Raw genomic sequence first — 19,904 nt, forward strand, 5'->3', positions numbered from 1 at the left:
TAGAAGACTCTGACAGACAGCCCACCTCATTTTTCACAATTATTTACATTTTGAATCTTGATCTGATTCCAAGAGAAATACCATTCCATTAAAATCCAACTCATGCATATTGTATTTTTATAATAAGATAAACACACATGAAGAGAATCAATGTAGATGGAAACAGCTTTGTTGCTTTCCCTCTGGAGCCTGGGAATGCACTAAGCATAAAATAAACACCTTCAGAATGGTCTGTCCAGGACCTTTTGGCTCAGTGACCAAGAATGGATGGAACTGGTGTTAGGGACATTTTTGTCTCGATAGCAGACGATCAGACCTCACCCAAGCTCCGTTCCCCAGTCTCCAGACTGATCTCTCCCATGGTCCTCCATCTGTCTCTACCTATCCTCTGCCATGCACTCTATATTGAACCCTACCTAAGTCCCAGTGTCCTTATGATGTTTTACATGTGTTACAAAAACTGTCACAATAGTCTGTTGTGTTGCCCCTTTCCCATTAGGGATAACTTGGCAGAGCAAACTACCGGTATTCTTATCAGTACTCTTTAGTCATCCTCTATTTTAACTGGCCACTTCAGCGACAGGGACACGGCTCCCAACCTCTGGGTGCAGAAGCGGTTCTTATCTCTCTGGTGATAAGGGAGAACCCTGCCATTATGGCCTTACATGGGCCTCCATCCTGCACTAGCCACATTCCAAACAATAGACGGCCTGATACAGACACAGGCTGGGGGAGATGGAGTGATGGGGTCTAGACAGAGGGAAAAAGGGAGAGGGAAAAAGAGAGCCGATAAGCAAGGTGTCATTTATTTGAGATTGGAATTTCATCACACAGCCCTGTGAGACTGCTTCAAGTCGTGATGTTTGCTGCTGCTGTCTATTTTACAGTCTCACCACATCACAATAGCACAAAATGTTCAATATATTTTATTTGAAAGAATGTGTTTTGTTTTCTATTGATTCTTCATGAGAAATGCATCAAGCTGACCCAGGCCTAAAAAAAGACTGCATCGGGACCCAGTGCAGTGGTTTTGACAGTCCCATATGACTACATTTACCAAAATCCAAAGCGAAGTGGCGGTATATGTCAGACGAGTTTGAAGTGGACGGAGTACAGGGCTTAACATGTCTCTCGAGGAGGCTAAAAAGAGATGAAGGCTTGGAAAAGTTTAATATTTTCAGAAGGAGTTGGGTAATTGGTTAAGGGAGGAGGATTGGAGGGAAAGAGAGCGGAGGTTGAAAAGACTGAGGGAGGCAGAGGATGGGTGTGAATCTGTTGAAGCCAGTAATAACAACGGGGAAGATTGGTGTCAAGTTCAAACAGAGTGAGCTGGATGACAGTTTAAGTTCTGGAGGTGAAATGGAAAGGGTAGAAGGTGTTGTGAGGAGCTTGGCGCCCGAGCCTTGCATTGATGGACATGGTTATGATAAAGATAAGTTTGGTCCAGTGCGAGAGATATTTTTGAAGAGGGTGGAACCAGGACTTTTGGCTGATGCATGGGTGGTTTCAGGTTGGGTGGAATAGATGGTGGGTGCTGTTGAGTCGGTGAAGGTAACCCAAATTGGACTTGTGATGTTTGTGATCAGAGGGAGCAGGTGCTCCGTGCAACGCAACTCGGGGAAAGATCTGTATCTTGCTTTGTGTTTAGGTACAAGGCACCATTGACGGGAGGGATTTCTGGGGTAGCGTTAAGTGTGGAGGTTAAGCAATTTAAGAGGAAGATTCGTGGTGTTTGTGACGCCCGCCATCTAGTGCGACGCAGATCCGGTGGGGAGCGTGGTGAAACAGTCTGTTCTTTTGAGCTTTGATTCAGTCTTTACCTGACAAAGTAATGTCACGATATATGAGTTATTCTGTTAGAGCTTTTGTGCCGAATATACTGCGGTGTTATAGGTGCTACGTTTACGGGTGTGTCGCAGCAGTGTGTAGGAGGGAGATTCCAAGATGTAGAAAGTGTGCAGGAGGACATGGGACAGAGGAATGTGTAGTTTTGGTGGGAAAAGTTGTGTGTGTCAACTGTAGGGGTACCCATGTTGCTGGGGATCGGAGGTGTCCGGTGCGAGAAAGGCAGGTTAAGGTGGCCAGGGTCAGAGTAGTGAAGAAGAAGTCGTATGTTGAGGCAGTGAAGAAAGTAGAGGGTGGATTAAGGGTGAGGGATTCTGAGAGGATCCCTGTCAATAGTAGATCTGTGCCAGAACAGAGGGATAGGCCAATGAGTTACATATGTTTCAGTAAGGTGGGTTTCTTAGTGTTCATAGCAATGGTTATCAACTGTACTGCAGAGATGGAACATAAGTCACAGAAAATAGATGTTGTGGTCAGTGTTGCCAACTCATTTTCATGGTAAGTTGCTAGAGGCAGGTTGATTTGTTGCTAAAATATTTGTTGCAAAAAATATGACTTGACATTTGTTCAGGTACAGACAGACTCCCACTCTTTTCTGTACTTATGGCTGTACAATTTTGATTGAGACATGTTGATTGATGTTGTAAGTTCTGTTCAAGATCAAACATTCGTGACCAACTATATTAATTGGGTTTGGCTCGTCGAACCCGAAGTACTGCTGCTGCAGTCAGCCAACAATGATTTGCAATTTGCTGAAATTTCTGCTGGCCTTCTGCTGCCTGTGCACGAGCTGAGCGCATACTGCTGACGTCGCTCACAATGCACCTTTGCAGCCAGACACGTGTGTTGTGTCTCTTGTCGTGCCTTCTGTATAAGCGGCCACAGCTTCTCTCTGGTAGCCTGATCCTGCGGTATCAGAGCTTCTTTGATGCGGAGCTTCTTCTCGTCCAGAAACTTGTTCCCCTTGGCCATTTTCTATATGATGTCCCTGTAATGGCGCATAGTTAAGAGCAAGATGATATTGCGCGGGGGTCCATCAAATCTTCGTTTCCCAAGCCGATGTACCACATCAATCACGTCTCTTAGCCTGTCTTTGATGCACGGAGCCACTTTTCCCAGGATATTAATGACTACTTCTCTAATTCCCTCTACCTCTTTTACACCTTGGATTTTCAGATTCCACCTGCGAGAGTACCTTTGAAGTTCAGCTACATTCTCACACAGCTCATTATTTTTGGATTGCATTTTCTTCACCTCATTCTCTAGGAACGTTATATTTTCCTTGTTCTCGCTCAGAATTTTGTGGAGTTGATTTGACAGTTTCTGACAAATTATCGATCTTCGATGTTTCTTCGGTAGCCCACTCTATGATGGACACTTTGGAGAGCGTGGCGTCTTGTTTTGTAGACAGGGACCGGATTGCAGAGAAAAGTTCCGACATGGAAATGTCTTCTTTTACTTTTTTCACCGATGGATTTTAACTTGGGGTCTGAGGTGAAGAGGTTGCAAGGATTTCATCCTGGTCAGTTGTGTTCTTTCTATTGCTTGAGTTTGCGGCTTCTTGTGTATCCATGCTGCTCTGGTTCTCGTTGTGGCTAGCTAGCATGTCTGCCGTCTTCGGATATTTCGTCTACTCTTGTCTTTGTCGTGTTCTTCCCATTCAACTTGACAAAAACTAAATCTAAACTTATCCCATATCCATAAAACAAGGTAGAGTTAGTTTCTTTCAATATTAAGAGCCAATATTTAACTGTTAACCACCTAACCCTCAATGTTGCTTTGAAGAGCGACGCCACCTTGGGTTCAAGGGCCCACACGCGTTTATCGAAGGAAGAATGATTACTGGGTACTGTTGACATTAACCAAATTGGAACTGTGAGTACTACCATGAGTACAGTTAATGTACTGCCACAAATAAATGTACTGTTCGAACTACAACTGATGAACACTTGCCAAAGAAAAGTAAATTGATTTGTTATTCTGTTAACCACCGCTACCTCAGCTGAGCGTAGTTTTCCGTCGGAGTAATCCTCAAGGTTCACTGTTTTATTTTTCACATTAATACTTGTTTTATCTGTGTTATTTTTTAATGCAGGAGTTCCTTTTCAATTCACTCAATATCGTTAGTCTGAATGCTAGGGGTTTGAAGAATCCTACAAAAAGTAAAGTTTTTATACTGTAAACGCAGATTTTGTCCTTCAGGAAACTCATTCGGGTGAAAGTGATTTTACATTTTGGAAAGCACAATGGGGAGATGGCCTATTTCAGTCATGGATCAACTCATTCTTCTGGTGTTTTGACACTTATTCACAAGTTTAAATGTGACATTCTAGAATCTACATCTTCACAAACGGCAGATGGGTTATAGTAACTGTTAAACTTGACAATGCCATTTTCATAATCTAATGTATACGGACATAACTCACCTCCTCCTAATAAGACCATTTTTACCCAATTTACCAGGAAAGCGCAGGATGTAAGCAAATACTCAAGAGGCTTTTCGAATTATTTCAGGGGATTTTAATGAAACACCTGATGCATCTGATCGTTTTCCTCCTAGAACGAGTCAAAACCCTCATAACATTATGCAAGGATCTCTGTGTTGAGGATGCCTGGCATTATTTCAGGCATACCTGGGACCAACAAAACTGTCACGTAAATCTAGAATAGATTTATTCCTAATTTCCCCTTTTTTGTTATAGATGTAGATCAGTTGGCTCCCTTTTCTGATCAAATTGATTTCCCTGAATTTACAAGCTACTAAAAAAAAATCAAAAAGGTACACTCGAGGATATTGGAAATTAAACACACTTCTTAAAGATGCTACTCTCATTGAAAACATCAAATCATTAGCTAAAGATATTTTTGCAAGGAAAGACTTCATGGGTCATGGAAGTAGATGGGAATTGTTCAAATATAAAGTCAGAGTGGTAACCATTAAATGCACCAAAGAGCTGATGCAATTTAAGAACCTTAGAGAAAAGGAGATGAGCAAGCTTGACAGTTTTCCAAAATACGAGGGGGTGGTCCGCCCAGGTCTTACCTAGTGTGCCTAGACAGTGAATATACTACGGGTATATGTATGCCCACAGGCCTCTTGCCTAAGCACTCCCTAGGTGCCTTCCCCCCCTGGGAACAACAGGATAAACAATTCAAATAATCAAAACAGTGCATCCTATTGACACATACCAGACATAACCAATCAACTCCCTCAGCAACATCTAACATAGTATATACCAAATCACTTTCTGAGAAACAACCAACACAGCTCTCAGCAATTGAATTCTCTATACCACACTCAATCTTTCTGCAATCTCCTCCTAGCAATGATCTCTCTTCTGAACAGAACACTGGCTTTTATATAGCTTCAGAAGGAATGGGTAATTGGAGACAGCTGCGTCTTGACGAGGGGGCGGGGTCAGCTCTCCAATTAGCCATGGAGTCGACCAATCAGCTGCTTGAGGGATTTCAGGAAGCGATTTCCTGAAATACACACATGCAAATACACAAACTACAACACAGAAACTGGAGAACGTAACATTGCCAAATACACAAACAAAAGTTCTATACCAAAATTACACGTTTTTTTGATTGAATTTAACAATTTTATTAAAACATTAACCCTAGTAAACAATAACAAGAATGACATTTTCCTAAATCATTACAATTGCATTAGAATTGTTTTTTATTTTATTAATCTTTTTGTTATTTTTTTCCCCAGTATTTTTTCATTAATACCTGCGTTCTGTTTTGTATGATAAGAATGTAAATTGTTGATCTGTATTTGAATATAAACTTCTCATTTTTTAAGGCACGTGTGTTGTGACTGAGTGTGCAACAGAGAAAATCGTTTGTGTGTCATTTAGAGGGAAAATAAGTGTATTTTTGTGTTTGAGTCACTTTTCAAAAGTTGCTAAAAGTTCCAAATAAATTTTGAAAAGTAGCTACATTTGTTGCTAGGTGCTGTTTGAAAAGAAAAGTTGCCAGGGTAGTCTGAAAAGTTGCTAAATCTAGCAACAAAACTGCTAAATTGGCATCACTAGTTGTGGTGGCAGCTGCAGCGACATTAGAAGTTTTCACAGGGTGTGTTGAGTGGTAGTGTCCTGTCCTCTAAGATCGTTGCCCTAGGGTAGGATCAGATAGGGTCAAAGTAGTGGAATAATATGGTGGGTTTTAAAGAGTGTAGGGTAGTTGGTAGGGTAATAAAATATATATATATTTTTTTTCCTACTTCCCCTTTCCCATTTTGTATCACAAACAGTGGTGTAAAGTACTTTAAAGTACAATTTAAGTTTTTTTTTTTTCAGGTATCTGTACTTTACTTTACTATTTATATTTTTGACTACTTTTACATTTACTTCACTACATTCCTAAAGAAAGTTATGTACTTTTTACTCCATATATTTTCCCTGACACCCAAAAGTACTCGTTACATTTTGAACGCTTAGCAGGACAGGAAAATTGTCTATCTGTAAATAAATAAAAAACTAGAAAATGTGGCCGTTTGCTTTGCCTAATATAAGGAATTTGAAATGATTTATAATTGTTATTTTACTTTGATACCTTAAGAATATTTTAGCAATTACATTTACTTTTGATACCTAAGTATATTAAAAACCAAATACTTTTAGACTTTTACTCAAGTTGTATTTTACTGGGTTACTTTCACTTGAGTCATTTTCTATAAAGGTATCTTTACTTTTACTCAAGTATGACAGTTGGGAAATGTTTCCACCAGTGATCACCAAGTGTAATGGATTTATACAATAGTTCAGTTAGGGGGCGGTAATGCAACATATTGGACGCTAACCCTCTTTAAACTCCACTGAAGAAGCAGAAGCAGAAGTGGGGGTAATTTATATGCCACACTGCTGTCAAGGCAACAGAACTCACGTAGCTAGCTAGCGGGGCCGTGAAATAAATTAAATAATGTTGCAAAACGTGGAATTTCTTATATTTGAGCCATAATTTGCTTGCTAGAGCAATTAGATTCTAGCGTTTGCCACTTGCGGAGCGAACTTTAGCCACTCGTTGTTGCTGAAGTTAGCTAGCTAGCTAACATAACAAGTTTGTCACAGACAAAAGGGGAAACCAGTGTCTTTGAGTTTGTCATTTTGTAAAAATAATATATGTTCTACGTATTAACTAGTTAACTATGGCAAGTAAAAAGCTCAGAAGAACGGGTGTGTCACTCGAAGTATGCGAACGACTCAAGCGCCACCAAATTGAAAGTTGCCAGGTAAGAGGTCGAGTCTCATTTCTCGAGGTGGTTATTACATTCGGTGTTGCTGTTAGCGTTGTGGATTACATGTGTATATCATGTGAAATGTTACCATTATCTAATATTCTCACATCAAAGAATAGATGGAGTAGAAACGAGATGCCTTTCACAACGGTGACTACTATGCTCCTTGTCACCAGGACCTGCTGTCCCTCACACCTCTAGAGGTGATGCGCCTCGCGGGGCAGAGTTACCAACAGGTGTTGATGCTACTTCAGTCAGTCAGCAAGGCCTGTGCCCCCTCAATGACCACGGTAAGTCAACAACAACATCACCAGTGTCACTGTCATACTTCACTGTTCTGTCTTATGAAATTGTTATTGTTCTTCAGGCATTGGAGGTGTGGAAGCAGAGGGCTGACCTGTGTTTCTCCACATCCCTACCTGCCCTGGACAGACTGCTTCAGGGAGGGCTACCACGGGGGACACTCACAGAGGTTGTACACCTTCCTTACTGAGTATAGAGATGGTGAAGGAGATGGAGGGAGAGAGAAAAAATGTATCACAAACTTCCTTTCCCACTTTCAGGTGACTGGCCCCTCAGGTTGTGGGAAGAGCCAGGTGTGTATGATGCTCAGTGTGCTGGCCACTCTGCCAAAGTACATGGGTGGCCTCGACAGTGGAGTTATCTACATAGATACAGAGGCAGCTTTTTCAGCGGAGAGGTGATTGGGACTTACTTTAATCACCCTCCTTTTCTCTTCTCCCCTCCTGCATATCCTTTATCTTGTCATATATTTTATAATCTTCTATTATGTCATGTCTTCTATAATCTTATCTTCCGTGTCTTATAAATGCATTGTGTGGCCTAAAATATTTTGTTCTTGCCACTTTCAGGTTAGTGGAGATTGCTCAGAGCAGGTTTCCAGACTACTTCTGTGAGAAGGAGCGTGTGTTGGAGATGGCTGGACGTGTCCACCTTTTTCAGGAGCTCACGTGTCAGGATGTCCTGGACAGGTACAGGCCGCCATGTTGCTTTCAGTCTCTCTGAAATATGTCATTCAGTCGTCTCCTCTCACTTACCTCAAGCATGTTTTGGACTCATGAAGCATTTTGGGTGATGGCAAACTGTGTGAAAGGGACTATTTCTAATACTGATATTGGTATTGATAAAGTTTTGTTTTGGTTCCTTCCAGACTGGAGAGGCTGGAGGAGGACATCATCTCCTCCAAGGCTGGGTTGGTGATTCTTGACTCGGTGGCCTCAGTGGTGAGGAAGGAGTATGACACAACACTTCCTGGGAACCTCAGTCACCGCAGCAACCTGCTGGGCCAGGAGGCTGCCACCCTCAAATACCTGGCTCAGGCCTTTCACATCCCTGTGAGTGTGTGTGCCTCAGTGGCGAACTTTGGCCGGATCTGAGACAAGGCACCTATGATCCAAATGAGAGCCAGGTGGAGCTGAGACCTGGTACCTGCTTTGGTTATTGTAATTGTTCTCCACATTTCATTTTCCACAGCCAAAAACATGAGCAAGCAATGGCAAAATTAGACAACCCCATAGTAGAATAGTTTACTTATTCAATTGTTCAGCCTGTCGCATTCTATGCGAGAAAGTAATATTAATCTCGAGGCACATTCAAATTGCCGCACAGGGGAAGAAATATGCATGTCCAGTCGTTGTACAACATTCTCAATGCAGTCGCGGTAAAAAACAACAACTTTGAAAGCAGTTTTGATGGCCACTATTAAAAGAGGAGAATCACTGATTTTCTGAAGTGTTACGAAGCTACACTTCTCAAATCCAAGAAATGAGAAGGCTAAAATGCACCATTTTAGAACCATCGTTTTTTTAGCAGCGGCATGGTTTACCCGCATTAACATTGGCCATTGGGTTGAGTGCATAGGGAAGACCAGTGCTAAATGTAACAAGGGTCAGGTGTAACAGGTAGGCCAAATTTATATTCACAGTACATGATCCTTGGCTGAGTGCCAGTGGAATGGTTTTTTTTGTTGGGGGGGGGGCATTCAAGTCATCAATATGTTGCTAACTAGCAACAAAAGAGACTAATGTTAAGATTTTGTGATCTAGCTAATTAGACTGATGGGGGTAAATTCAGATTGGAAACCCTCAGCCTATTTATTCATTTATAGACACTATGCTGCATCAAATGATAATGATTATTGCTAAGTAACACACCTGACTGATAATATGGGCCAATATGTTATTGGGCTCATTTCTGGAGGGGGTTGTTATATTTTAGATATCAGCGTCATTTTATTTTCCTTCATTTTACATTAGAATTACCCTTCCAAAAAGTAATCCCCCCCAATCACATCATTAGTCCCTTAATACCACTTCTGACTGCCTAATATATTGCAGAACTGCCATTCAGCCACTAGATGTCAGCGTTATCACAAAGTAATCCAAGACAAAAAAGAACCTGCCCTCTGGGATTTGGAAGGAAAGGGTGAAAGGCAATAGTGCATTGCACTCTGTAGGAAATGTTTTCCTGAAATCTAAAATGGAATAAAATATCTAATCCATACCATATCTCACAAGGAATAATAAATGTGCCCTATTTGACCCCAGTGCATCCTCATTTGTGTCAGTAACACAGTTCAACACTAGAGGGCAGGAAAGCACTGAAGATGTATCACCTCACCTACTAGGTACCTACTACAACTGCTGGCCTAGCCAGGCTATTAGCACTGGGGATTCAAATCAGTTTCTAGTCTACCAACCCAACTTTCCCCTGAACCTTCCACTAGATAAAAATCTTAAGTCACCACCTCAGTCCCTGGCCGGTGTTACTCAAGCTTTCCTCCTCAGCCCCCTGGTAGTGTGTCCTGAGTTCTTACATCCATCTCCCCGCTAATAACACAGGACTCTGGACTCCGCCAGAGGTGAACAGGTGGCGTTTCTTACAGCTGTTGCCCAGGGGCTCTAAGAGTCTGGCGCTTGTCCGTGTATAGTAGTGATGGACAGCTTATTTACTGGTAGCTATTTTTATGTCTGCAAAGGATGCAGTGGCCACGTCAGAATGTAATGACTGTATGTACATGTTAACATACCTTGACGTTACATAGCAACAAGATCATCTTGACAGTTACTGAACACTGTAAGTGTCTGCTTAATACAATATTATTATACTTTAGCAATAAGGCATGAGGGGCGTGTTGTATATGGCCAGTATACCACAGCTAAGGGCTGTTCTTGGGCACAACGCAATGCGGAGTGCCAGGATATAGCCCTTAACCCTGGTATATTGGCCATATACCACAAATCTCTGAGGTGCTTTATTGCTATTATAAACTGGTTACCAACGTAATTAGAACAGTAAAAATGAATGTTTTCTCATACCCGTGGCTATCAGCCAATACCACAACTTTCAGCCAATCAGCATTCAGGGCTCGACCCACCCAGTTTATAATAGACTATGCTATACTCTACGCCAGGGGTATCTAAATCTTACCCCATGGGCGAGGTCTGGAGTTGGACAACTGGTAGTTTTCTGTTCTACCTGATAATAAATTGCACCCACCTGGTGTCATAGGTCTAAATCTGCTCGATTTAGAGACGAATAATGAACAAAATAAATAGTAATAAACACAGCGGAACTGGCTTTGAGGTCTGTGTGTCTAATTTCAGGGCTCTAAACCTATCCTATGCTATACTAAACATCTAAGCTCATTCATGACCTATTTGCCAGCTAACTTGTCTTTCTTTATTTTGTATGTGTGCCTTTGTGTGATCATTAGGCTTCGGTGTAAGTCATATGCTATTTTCCACACCCGTGTTTTGGCGTACAAGCATTTTGTGGTTCATGTGAGGTCTGTCTGGACTTGACAGAGCATTTTGCCTTCACCTCCTCCATATTATTAACTGAAATGTGCCCTGACAAGAAACCACAGTGAGGATAGCCTACCTTGCTCGTGGCCCACTGAGTATTTTATAAGGGCTATCGTGATTAAACAAGTAAAGACTTTTGTTATTAGCACCCAGGGCAAAACCAACCAGGTTGTTAAATGTACTAGTTCTTGTTTTGATGTATGACACCGTGCCAAATTTTGCGAGACTGGATGACTGTGGTAGATTGGAGCCCTTTGCTTCCATTCCGCTCCTAGGTTGTGTGGAATTGTTGATTTGGTGTGAGTTTACTGGATGTACAGGTGTAAGATCTTGATTTGATCACCCTGTTGCAGGAGAACTTTTGTGAAATTCAGGACATGTAATACTTGTAGTGTATTTGCGGTTTAAAATGTATTTGAAATGTCAGACATATTTTCCGTTATGAAAAATGTATCGACCCGTACACAATTGTTCATGAATTATAATTCACAGTTCCTGGTGCTTCAGGTTATTTTCCTGTTGTACCAAACTGGATCAAATTAAGATCCTACATCTGTTGCCTAGCCAAGGTTTCATAGTTTAACTGTGTTGTTTCTCTGGATTTCTCCTAGTTAGAACAACACATGGGGAGCTCATTGCCTGCCCAAACATGAGTTTATTATTGTAGCCTTATTGTTGACATATGGACTTTGACTCATGTCAGCCACAGTTGGCTCACATGCACAGTGTAGCTCTGTCAAGCTGGAGGCTTAAAGGACAATTATAGCTCGTGACGGTAGGCCTTGGGCCTACCTTTTTTTTGAGTCTGTTGTATTGGCAACAGTTTTATCATGTTGGTATTTTATCAAGGCCAATTTGATTCACCAAGTGCTACTTTGAGCCACCACCACTGATTATTCGAGGGAATTTACTCCAAATTCTGCTGTGTCAGACTTGGACCGGATGATATTCAGAATACTTTTGTCTCCCGCTTGGTTGGGTTTGGATACATATTGACCATCCATATCGTTTAATGTTGATGACCTCCAACCTACTATTGACCATCAGTCATCTGAGGACAAGTAAAACACATTTTAAGAAATAACTTACCAGAACTCCCAAAAAATAATTTTGGTATATTTTGTGTTCATAGTCTAAGGTATAATGCTTTGAGATATTGCCTAAAAACCTTGAAATGAACATTTAGCATGGCAAACCAGCACTCTGTGGAAGGTATTAACGTCATGATATTCTCTTCATGCATCTCTATTTTCTCCCTCCTAGGTGGTCTTGACCAACCAGATCACGACGCATGTGGGCGATCGAGGAGAGAGAGGCGCTGCGTCATTCAGGGGAGGTAAACAAACACAAACGAAATAGCCTCCATGTTAACTGATCACATCTGCATGTAACTGCAATACTAACCATCCAATGAAACATTGGATTCAACACATACTAATGTAGTGATGCACCGAGGATGTTTGTAGCCGGTCGCCTTGCGTGTGACTCTTTGAAACACATGGAGCGTCTCTGATGGGTCACAGAGATTTGTTTGATCTCACTGTTTACCATCACATTGGTAACAGAGCTATTCTATGACCTGTATCCTGTATTGTTATAATATCCCCCTCTTCATCACTCCCTTAGTATAGCCTGTGTGTGGATATGTATCTGTGTCTCGGCGGTGTAGTCGGACCAGTGAATGTTGGGGCAACATTATGCTGAAGCTAGCCTTTGAGTAAAGGGATACGGGTTCTTTCTCTTACGTTATCTAATAGATACATGGCATTGACCTGTAACTGTACTCTCTCTTTCACCAACTACACTCTCATTAAATACTGTGATTCCCCCTCGAGGAAGGACTGCCTCTTTCAAATTTCGCTCTCATTCTCTCTCTCTCTCTCTCTCCATATGTCCTTGGATGGAGGGGTGAGGCGGGGAGAGTTCGACAGTAGGGTGTATCTGATTCACCCCTCTGCTAATGTAATCAGATTCACATCTCCTTTCCCTGGGTCTGACTCTTCTCTAGCCCCGCCATCCCTCCCTTTCTATCTCCCGCACCTTTTTTCTCTCCCTTTTGTTTCGTGCAAGCAGGTTTTTACCTATGCTGTTTTCAAGCAGAGATCCCTGCGTCTCGGGTTTCCAGTCAAATGTCAGCCTTCGTCGCCTTTGGGATTCTCCCATCGATGGTCTCCTGGGATTTGGCTGGGGTGGCGAGTGTGATGGAAGGTCTGAAAAGGCCCTTTGTCTAGTCTGAGGAGAGGTATAAAGGGGGAGTCTGGTTTCTACCTGGTCTAGGATCAGTACTGTGACTCAGGTGGGCCTGAAGTGGGCTTTAGGTAGCTTCTGGTACTGCGGAGGCCTGATGAGTGTGTAGAGAAACTACTAGGTAGAGATGGGTTGGTTGCTGGACTGACCTATACACATGCTCTAGCCCAGCTATCAGTACAGAGAGAATGTATTATTGAATTCGTATGTCTGATTATTGCTATCATCCTTTGCTTGTCTTCAGTGTTATGTGCCCCCCCACAATAAACCTGTCGGAAAGATTTATTTCTGTAGATATTTGTAATATTAGAGATGAAAAGAGTTCAGTCTCTGAGGGACATTGGATGCCTATGAGGTCTGTCCTAGCTCTCTGTGTTTAATCTAGTGAAACTGCAGTTGTCCAACTGAAGCTCTTTCTGACCTCATTTTGATGAAAACTCAACTCAATAGCCAGCCCAGTGCCAACAGTAGTTTGGTGCCAGCATTTGAAACAGGCGATGCCCAAGGCAAGGCATAGAAAATCCCCCAAACTCTTAGCTGGCTGAGCTAGCTGTTCACAATAGCAAGTGTAAAGCTTAAAGTTATGGATGAGGGTTGGTGTTCCTAGTGGAATGGGGGAGAGAGGTCATCGTGACAAGCGTTTATTTTGTCATAACATAAACTTCATGATGAAAAGTAAACGTAGTGTTGGAGCTAATCTCTTGTGGAAGTGACAACTTTCACGTGAATTTTACTTCTGGGTAACCAAGATTATACTGAAGCATATGAATCATCTAAATATGGGAAGGGACTAAAGAGGAATCAACCACCTAAGGGAATCTTTGTGTGAGAAGTGAGCTCATTACTTAACACAGCTAAGTAATGATACGGTCACTCCTTGCATGGAGGGACTAGTTGCTGTGTGAATGCTCCTGTGAAGTGTTCCGTGTGTGTATGAGTGTGCACACCTGCCTCTGTGCGGGATTGTTTGTGAGTAAATAAAAATAGCCTTTAATAGAGGCTAAACTGGGCCATCTGGTGTGGTTTAACCCTGTGCTCCCTCTAGGGTTAGATGGGAGTGAGGGGGCCACAGGCCAGTCACTGTGGGAGAGCAGGGACCAGCGGACAGACTCTGACCTCTGTTTGCCAGGCTCAGCAGACTGACTGACAGACAGCAGGGCCCAGAGGACAGCAGACCTGGGTTCAAAATACTATTTGAAATCATTTCAAATACTTGAGCTGTGTTTGACTGAGCTTGTCTGGTGCAATGTAACTAATAGAATATTCCCAAAAGTGCAAAACCAACCCAGTTGGCAGTCCAGGCAGGCTAAAGCAGACATAGTATTTGAACCCAGGTCAGCAATGAACAGACAGACAGCTTCTTTGTCAAGCGCAGGGCCCAACAGACAGACAGACACTCTTAATCAACAGCAGGGCTCAGCGGACAGACATACAGACAGCCTCTCTTTGTCAACAGCAGGGCTCCTTCATTGACTGTGTGTGACTGAGGCTGCAATGATCCAAGCCGCTCAGCTCATCCACTGCCTCTGATAGGAGAGCCACTGTGTGCAGCCAGCCAGCAACACACTGAGACACTTTTCCATGCCCTCACTTTATCTACATGATTGGGTTTTCCTCCCCCCCAACCAGTCGCCCTAATCGACCGCCCGTCTTACACTCGAGGCTTGGTCACACACAGCCACACTGCACAGAGCTCTCCAGCCACTAGACCAATAGGGTTTACTAAGGGACAGAGGGTAAAGGAAAACAGAAGGCAGAGGGGGAGAGAGGGTGGTAGACCTGGGTTCAAATACTATGTCTGCTTTAGCCTGCCTGGAGTGCCAACTGGGTTGGGTTTGTTGTAGAACGAGAGAGATAAACAGCTTGTGAGAAACAACTAGAGAAAAGTTGAATGGGATGCTGAGCGAGAGAGTTGTTGAGAGGGGGAAAAGGGGGAGGTTGAAATATGTACTGGACATGTTTATTTGAGCCACTTCCTCCTCTGCACAGCGGGGCAGCCTTTCCAGAGAGCTCTCGCTCGATCAGAGATGGCTATCCATCCATATGATATCCATTCTCTCTATTAGCATAGAGAGGCAAACACTGTGTGGTTTTCTGTCATACACAAGCTGGACAAGGCCTTTTAGCTATATATTAGTAACACATGTCCTTGAATGTTGTTTTAAAACACTTTTATTGCGCTAGGACTTATTGTGGCACTCGAGGAGCCATCCAGCGAGCACAAGTCGTGACATAGACAGTGTGTTGAAACACTGGACAGGATTTTGGACTCTACACTATCTGCTCTCTGTTCCTGGCCAGTTGTGGGAAAATGTGTGGGCTGCTGGCTTTGTAGGATCAGGGGAGGTTTAGGATGGGGGTTAGGGGTATAGAATGAAGGAGTGTGTGTGTGTTATGGTTTGGGTGTTTGTGTTAGAGGTCTGTCTAACAGGCAGAGGGGGAGCTAAGCAGGGGAAAGAGGCTGATAGCGTGCCCCCCCCCCCATCCTTCTCCAGGGAGCTGTGCAGCAGATGTCTGCAGCGCTCATGGAGTTTGTTTAGTCTGCCTCTCAGTCCCTCCGGCCTTCTCTTTCCTTCTCTTTTCGTCTCTTTTGACTCAGCTCCCAAACTCGTGAGCCAGTTGTACACTGATTATGTTAGTGAAAGAGCCCTAATGGTTAGCTAGATGCACTAAGGCCCAATGCTTTCAGTTATATTCCACTTTGGTTTGACTCTGAAACCGCTGGTCTTCTAGTACTGTGTGTCTTTTGTTTTTGTCCCGTAGTTTATTCAGTCCTATCTCAACTTAATTGCCTTTAACCAGTGTTCCCTGTTTGTAGTACTACTCTAGTCTACTGTATGTCTCCTACCTAGTATATTGTGATATTAAAATGAATCGTTTCTCTCTACTGCTGCTCTTCCCGGCTGGGGGAACTTCCGTCACATGGTCGTGCAGCTATTTTATTTTCTCTGCCTTGCACACGTTTCCACAGGAAATGTTTTGAGGAAGTGAGAGTTGCTGATAGGACACTTGTGCGAGCAGAATCCCTGCTTACTCCATGGAAAAAAACATCAAGGAAGAGGATGAAAAGGACACAGCAACATACACACACACACACACACACACACACACACACACGGGTACGCACACACGCTTGCGGACATACACACACACACATGCACACTCGCGAACTCATACACACACTCACAGACACACACACTGCCACCCGCCAGGGCTCATCCTTCAGCAGACAGAATTAGCATCCCAGGCCCAGCCAAGGTTTATTGGTGTCATGGGAGCAGAGGGAACCATGGTCACACAAAAGCAAGCGATAATAACAGTGTGTCAGGCGGCTGGAGCTGTCTTCTGGTTAATGGTCATTACATAGCCTGCAGGGTCAAACACACACACACACACACACACACACAGTGGAAATTGGGAATAATGATGAATCATGGGGATGAATCAATGACGATACTTACATTACCTACTGTATAGTGATATGTTTTTCAGGCTTCAAGGCAGTTTGTTTTGAATTTGCAGTTTCTAAATTGATTGCAATTTGCCAAGTTTCTGTACAGTCAGTGAGTCGTTCCAACTCAAAAAGTACAAGAAAGAGGATTTCAACACCCAACATCTCAGATTGTAATGAAATCGTTTCTGTTGTTAGAAACAAATAAGATAAGCACTCCTGAAACATTATTTTGTTGAAATGAAGGTCATTGATTTCATCCAAATTGGCATTTTTTTAAATTTTTAGTAGCTTGCATTCTTTACCACAATTTATTTTCATCATGAGCAAAAGCTATTGGTTTTCTACCCAAAGTTGCAAAGAAAATGTTGTAATCCATTTAATAAACTCAAGAGACCAGCAAAAATGATAGTTGTTGCAGTAGCAGGTACAGCGGCATCTAGTGAGCAAAACGTGGTACTTTCACACTATTTTATTGTATAGAATGCAAGCTTCAATGGCTGATTTCTCTGAACAGGGGGAAAAAAACATCACCCGATTCACAGGGAGTACATAACAAAAGTTGAAGAAGCAATACTCCAAGCAGCAGCTTGTCAGACATAGAGCACTGATACTGTCAACAGGTTGTTGGGGTGGGGGGCCCGTGAGTGGCTTTTGATCATTGTATTGGATTCATCATGTCTTACTAATTGTTAGGAAGAATTATGGTCCAAATTGGATGTTAGGTATTATAGTTGAATATTATATGAATCCTATAAATTATAATGGCCAATTTTGGGTGCAATGAATTAGCTTAATTTCTCAGAGCAAATTAATTTCAACAAATTGTTTCAGGAACTATCTATACTAACTATACTATCTTATTTGTTTCTAACTACAGAAACTATTTCAGAACAATCTGATGGTGGGTGTCATGGCTTGCTGAAATGACATGGTATGACCCCTGTATGAAATAAATAAAGATAACACATCACACAAGTGTAAGTGCAGTTCAAAGTTGAACTCAACCCCTGTAATGTTTGTTTGTGTGTTGCAGCATCCGATGAGAGGGATTCTGGGTATGTGACGGCGGCGCTGGGGAACACATGGAGTCATAGCGTCAACACCCGCCTCATTGTCCAGTATGTAGATGCACACCAAAGACAGGTGATATACGATATGTCACGGAGGATACCATTTTAGTCTTACTAACTATGGGAAAGGAACTGTGTCTTCCTATGTCTTCTTTGGGCTTTATCCAGAACTGTTATTAACCAACTTTCACAGAACACACGACTGAACTAAAACGACTGAACTATGGCTATGCTTAGATTCTCTATTGGGGAAATAGTGTGGTCGGTCAGACAGACACACACACACACACACACACTACTCTCCCTTTAGTCTCATCCTGCACGACTCAGAGCTGCGGGCGCATTCCAGAGTCAACTCCCAAAAAGCCTCGGAGGCCCAAACGAAAGGCTCTTGTGTTTTTCTTTTTACGATCCAAATCCCCCTAAAGAAAACCAGCATGAAAGGAAAAGCAGCGGTCCTCAACTGCTGGTCCATTAAGGCTTCAGTCTGGTGCCTGGGTCCATTGGGTCCTCGGGCTGGTTCATTGACGCTGTGTGTGTGCCTCTGCCTGTCTGTCTTTCTGCCTATATGCTCCGGCTGCTCTGTCGGTTTGCCCATGCTCAAATTAACACAGGACAGTCATCTATCTAGCCTCCAAAACGTTCATCTCCACCACGATTTCCTTGTAGATTTAAGGGCTCTCTTGTAAAAGAGTTATCTCAATGTGACTCCCTGTTTAAATAAAGGTTAATAAAATAAAATAACTGATTTGCGAAAACATGAGATGGCTTTATGCAGGGAGACTTGTCTCTGTCAGAGTTAATGACATGTTATTGTGGGCGCGGCGGTTTTGAAAACAGGGAGCTGACTGGTCGCTGCGGTCCGCAGAGCCGTGCATGCCTGTGAAAATCACTGAGACGGCATTTATTCACACTGGTCCTAATTCAAGTGGGTTTAGCGAAAATGACTGATTACCGACCACAGGTAATCTAATCCCCCTCGGTGAAATAGCACTCACGTTTATTTTTAACTGAAATAAAGCAACAGCAGTTAAAGCAGACATCTGTAGCTGGTTAGGCCCTAAGTAGAGATATATGCTCAAATGTTGAAACTGCACCTCAGGAAATAAAACGTTTAAAATTCTTAGATGCCATTGGGATTGTTTCTTTCCACTAGTGCAAATCTGAGGTCCCCCCCCCCGCCTCTCATAGTAAATGTTTAACTGACTGGATGCACAGTGAGTGCGCTCACTGAAGGTAAAGAACGATCAGTAGGCCTATGGCTAAAGCTTGTAGAATGAGTATGTAGACACAAAGCGCTTCACAGCTAATGCTGTCCCAAAGAAAACTGTAAGGTGATTTGTATCTTTATTCCGTGTCTGCACTTTTGCCTCAGTCTCTCTACTTTTCTATGTCTAAAGCTCATACAGAGGTTAAGCATGGCTAGAATGACCTCTCGTTCAACCCACCAAGAGTCTGCCAAGCCTGATGAAACAAGAACACTGAGAAAATGTCACTTCCTTGTTTTGACTGGTGATTTCACAATAACATTTATCACAGCCGTGATTCAACGTGCTTCCAAAAACATTGACGCTGCACTCGTTATTTCTGCACTGTTTACAGCTATTTATGCTGCAGCAACCTCAATCGTCTTGTTTTCTCTTAGTTCTTCCTTTGGGTTTAGATGGTGGTAGCTGAAAGGCCCAGGCTGGTTTGAACTGAGCCAGGCCATGCGACACTAGTCTGGCCCCAAATGTGTTTGTACTGCATGACTTAGAATTGGCAAGATGGCACAAAGAGATCTGGGACCAGGCTTAAGTAGTATCGGAAATCCCAGAGCTTGGAGCAACCGCACAAAGTCTGGGGAGGATGTTTCATTCTCTTGGACATTTTGTAAGTGTAGAAAAATTATTCCAGTGTGGGTCCTCTTCAGACAGACAACTCTCCAAACAAATCAATAGGTTGGTTAGGCGGAGCTGAAAATGTGGGATGGAATTGTGCTCATGTTTAGCTAAATCAAATCAAATGTTATTTGTCACATACGCATGGTTAGCAGATGTTAATGCGAGTGTAGCGAAATGCTTGTGCTTCTAGTTCCGACAATGCAGTAATAACCAACGAGTAATCTAGCTAACAATTCCAAAACTACTACCTTATACACACAAGTGTAAAGGGATAAAGAATATGTACATAAAGATATATATGAATGAGTGATGGTACAGAGCGTCATAGGCAAG

General features: G+C 42.7%; 1 protein-coding gene across 26 annotated transcripts in view; it reads left to right on the forward strand.

The window, feature by feature from the left end:
• Positions 1 to 1,312: 1,312 nt before the first annotated feature.
• Positions 1,313 to 19,904, forward strand: part of rad51b (RAD51 paralog B) — an 85,975-nt gene continuing 67,383 nt past the window's right edge. For 3 of the 26 annotated variants that reach the window (XR_016497739.1, XR_016497737.1, XR_016497738.1), the window contains exons 1-10: positions 1,313 to 2,343; positions 6,995 to 7,084; positions 7,267 to 7,380; positions 7,458 to 7,562; positions 7,654 to 7,790; positions 7,963 to 8,082; positions 8,262 to 8,445; positions 12,181 to 12,253; positions 17,496 to 17,549; positions 17,652 to 17,761. Coding sequence is in view for 19 of the 26 variants with exons in the window: in XM_090243182.1 (XP_090099308.1) it covers positions 2,341 to 2,343; positions 6,995 to 7,084; positions 7,267 to 7,380; positions 7,458 to 7,562; positions 7,654 to 7,790; positions 7,963 to 8,082; positions 8,262 to 8,445; positions 12,181 to 12,253; positions 17,652 to 17,761 (936 nt within the window). In the remaining 7 variants the exon portion in view is untranslated. Of the gene's footprint in view, positions 2,344 to 2,670; positions 7,085 to 7,204; positions 7,381 to 7,457; positions 7,563 to 7,653; positions 7,791 to 7,962; positions 8,083 to 8,261; positions 8,446 to 12,180; positions 12,254 to 17,495; positions 17,550 to 17,651; positions 17,762 to 19,904 lie in introns of those variants that run through there. The other 23 variants (XM_090243182.1, XM_090243186.1, XM_090243188.1 and 20 more) reach the window with 11 other exon arrangements.

This window comes from Oncorhynchus mykiss, chromosome 8 (genome assembly GCF_057628025.1).
Source record: "Oncorhynchus mykiss isolate SJ-2025 chromosome 8, ASM5762802v1, whole genome shotgun sequence".
NCBI lineage: Eukaryota > Metazoa > Chordata > Actinopteri > Salmoniformes > Salmonidae > Oncorhynchus > Oncorhynchus mykiss.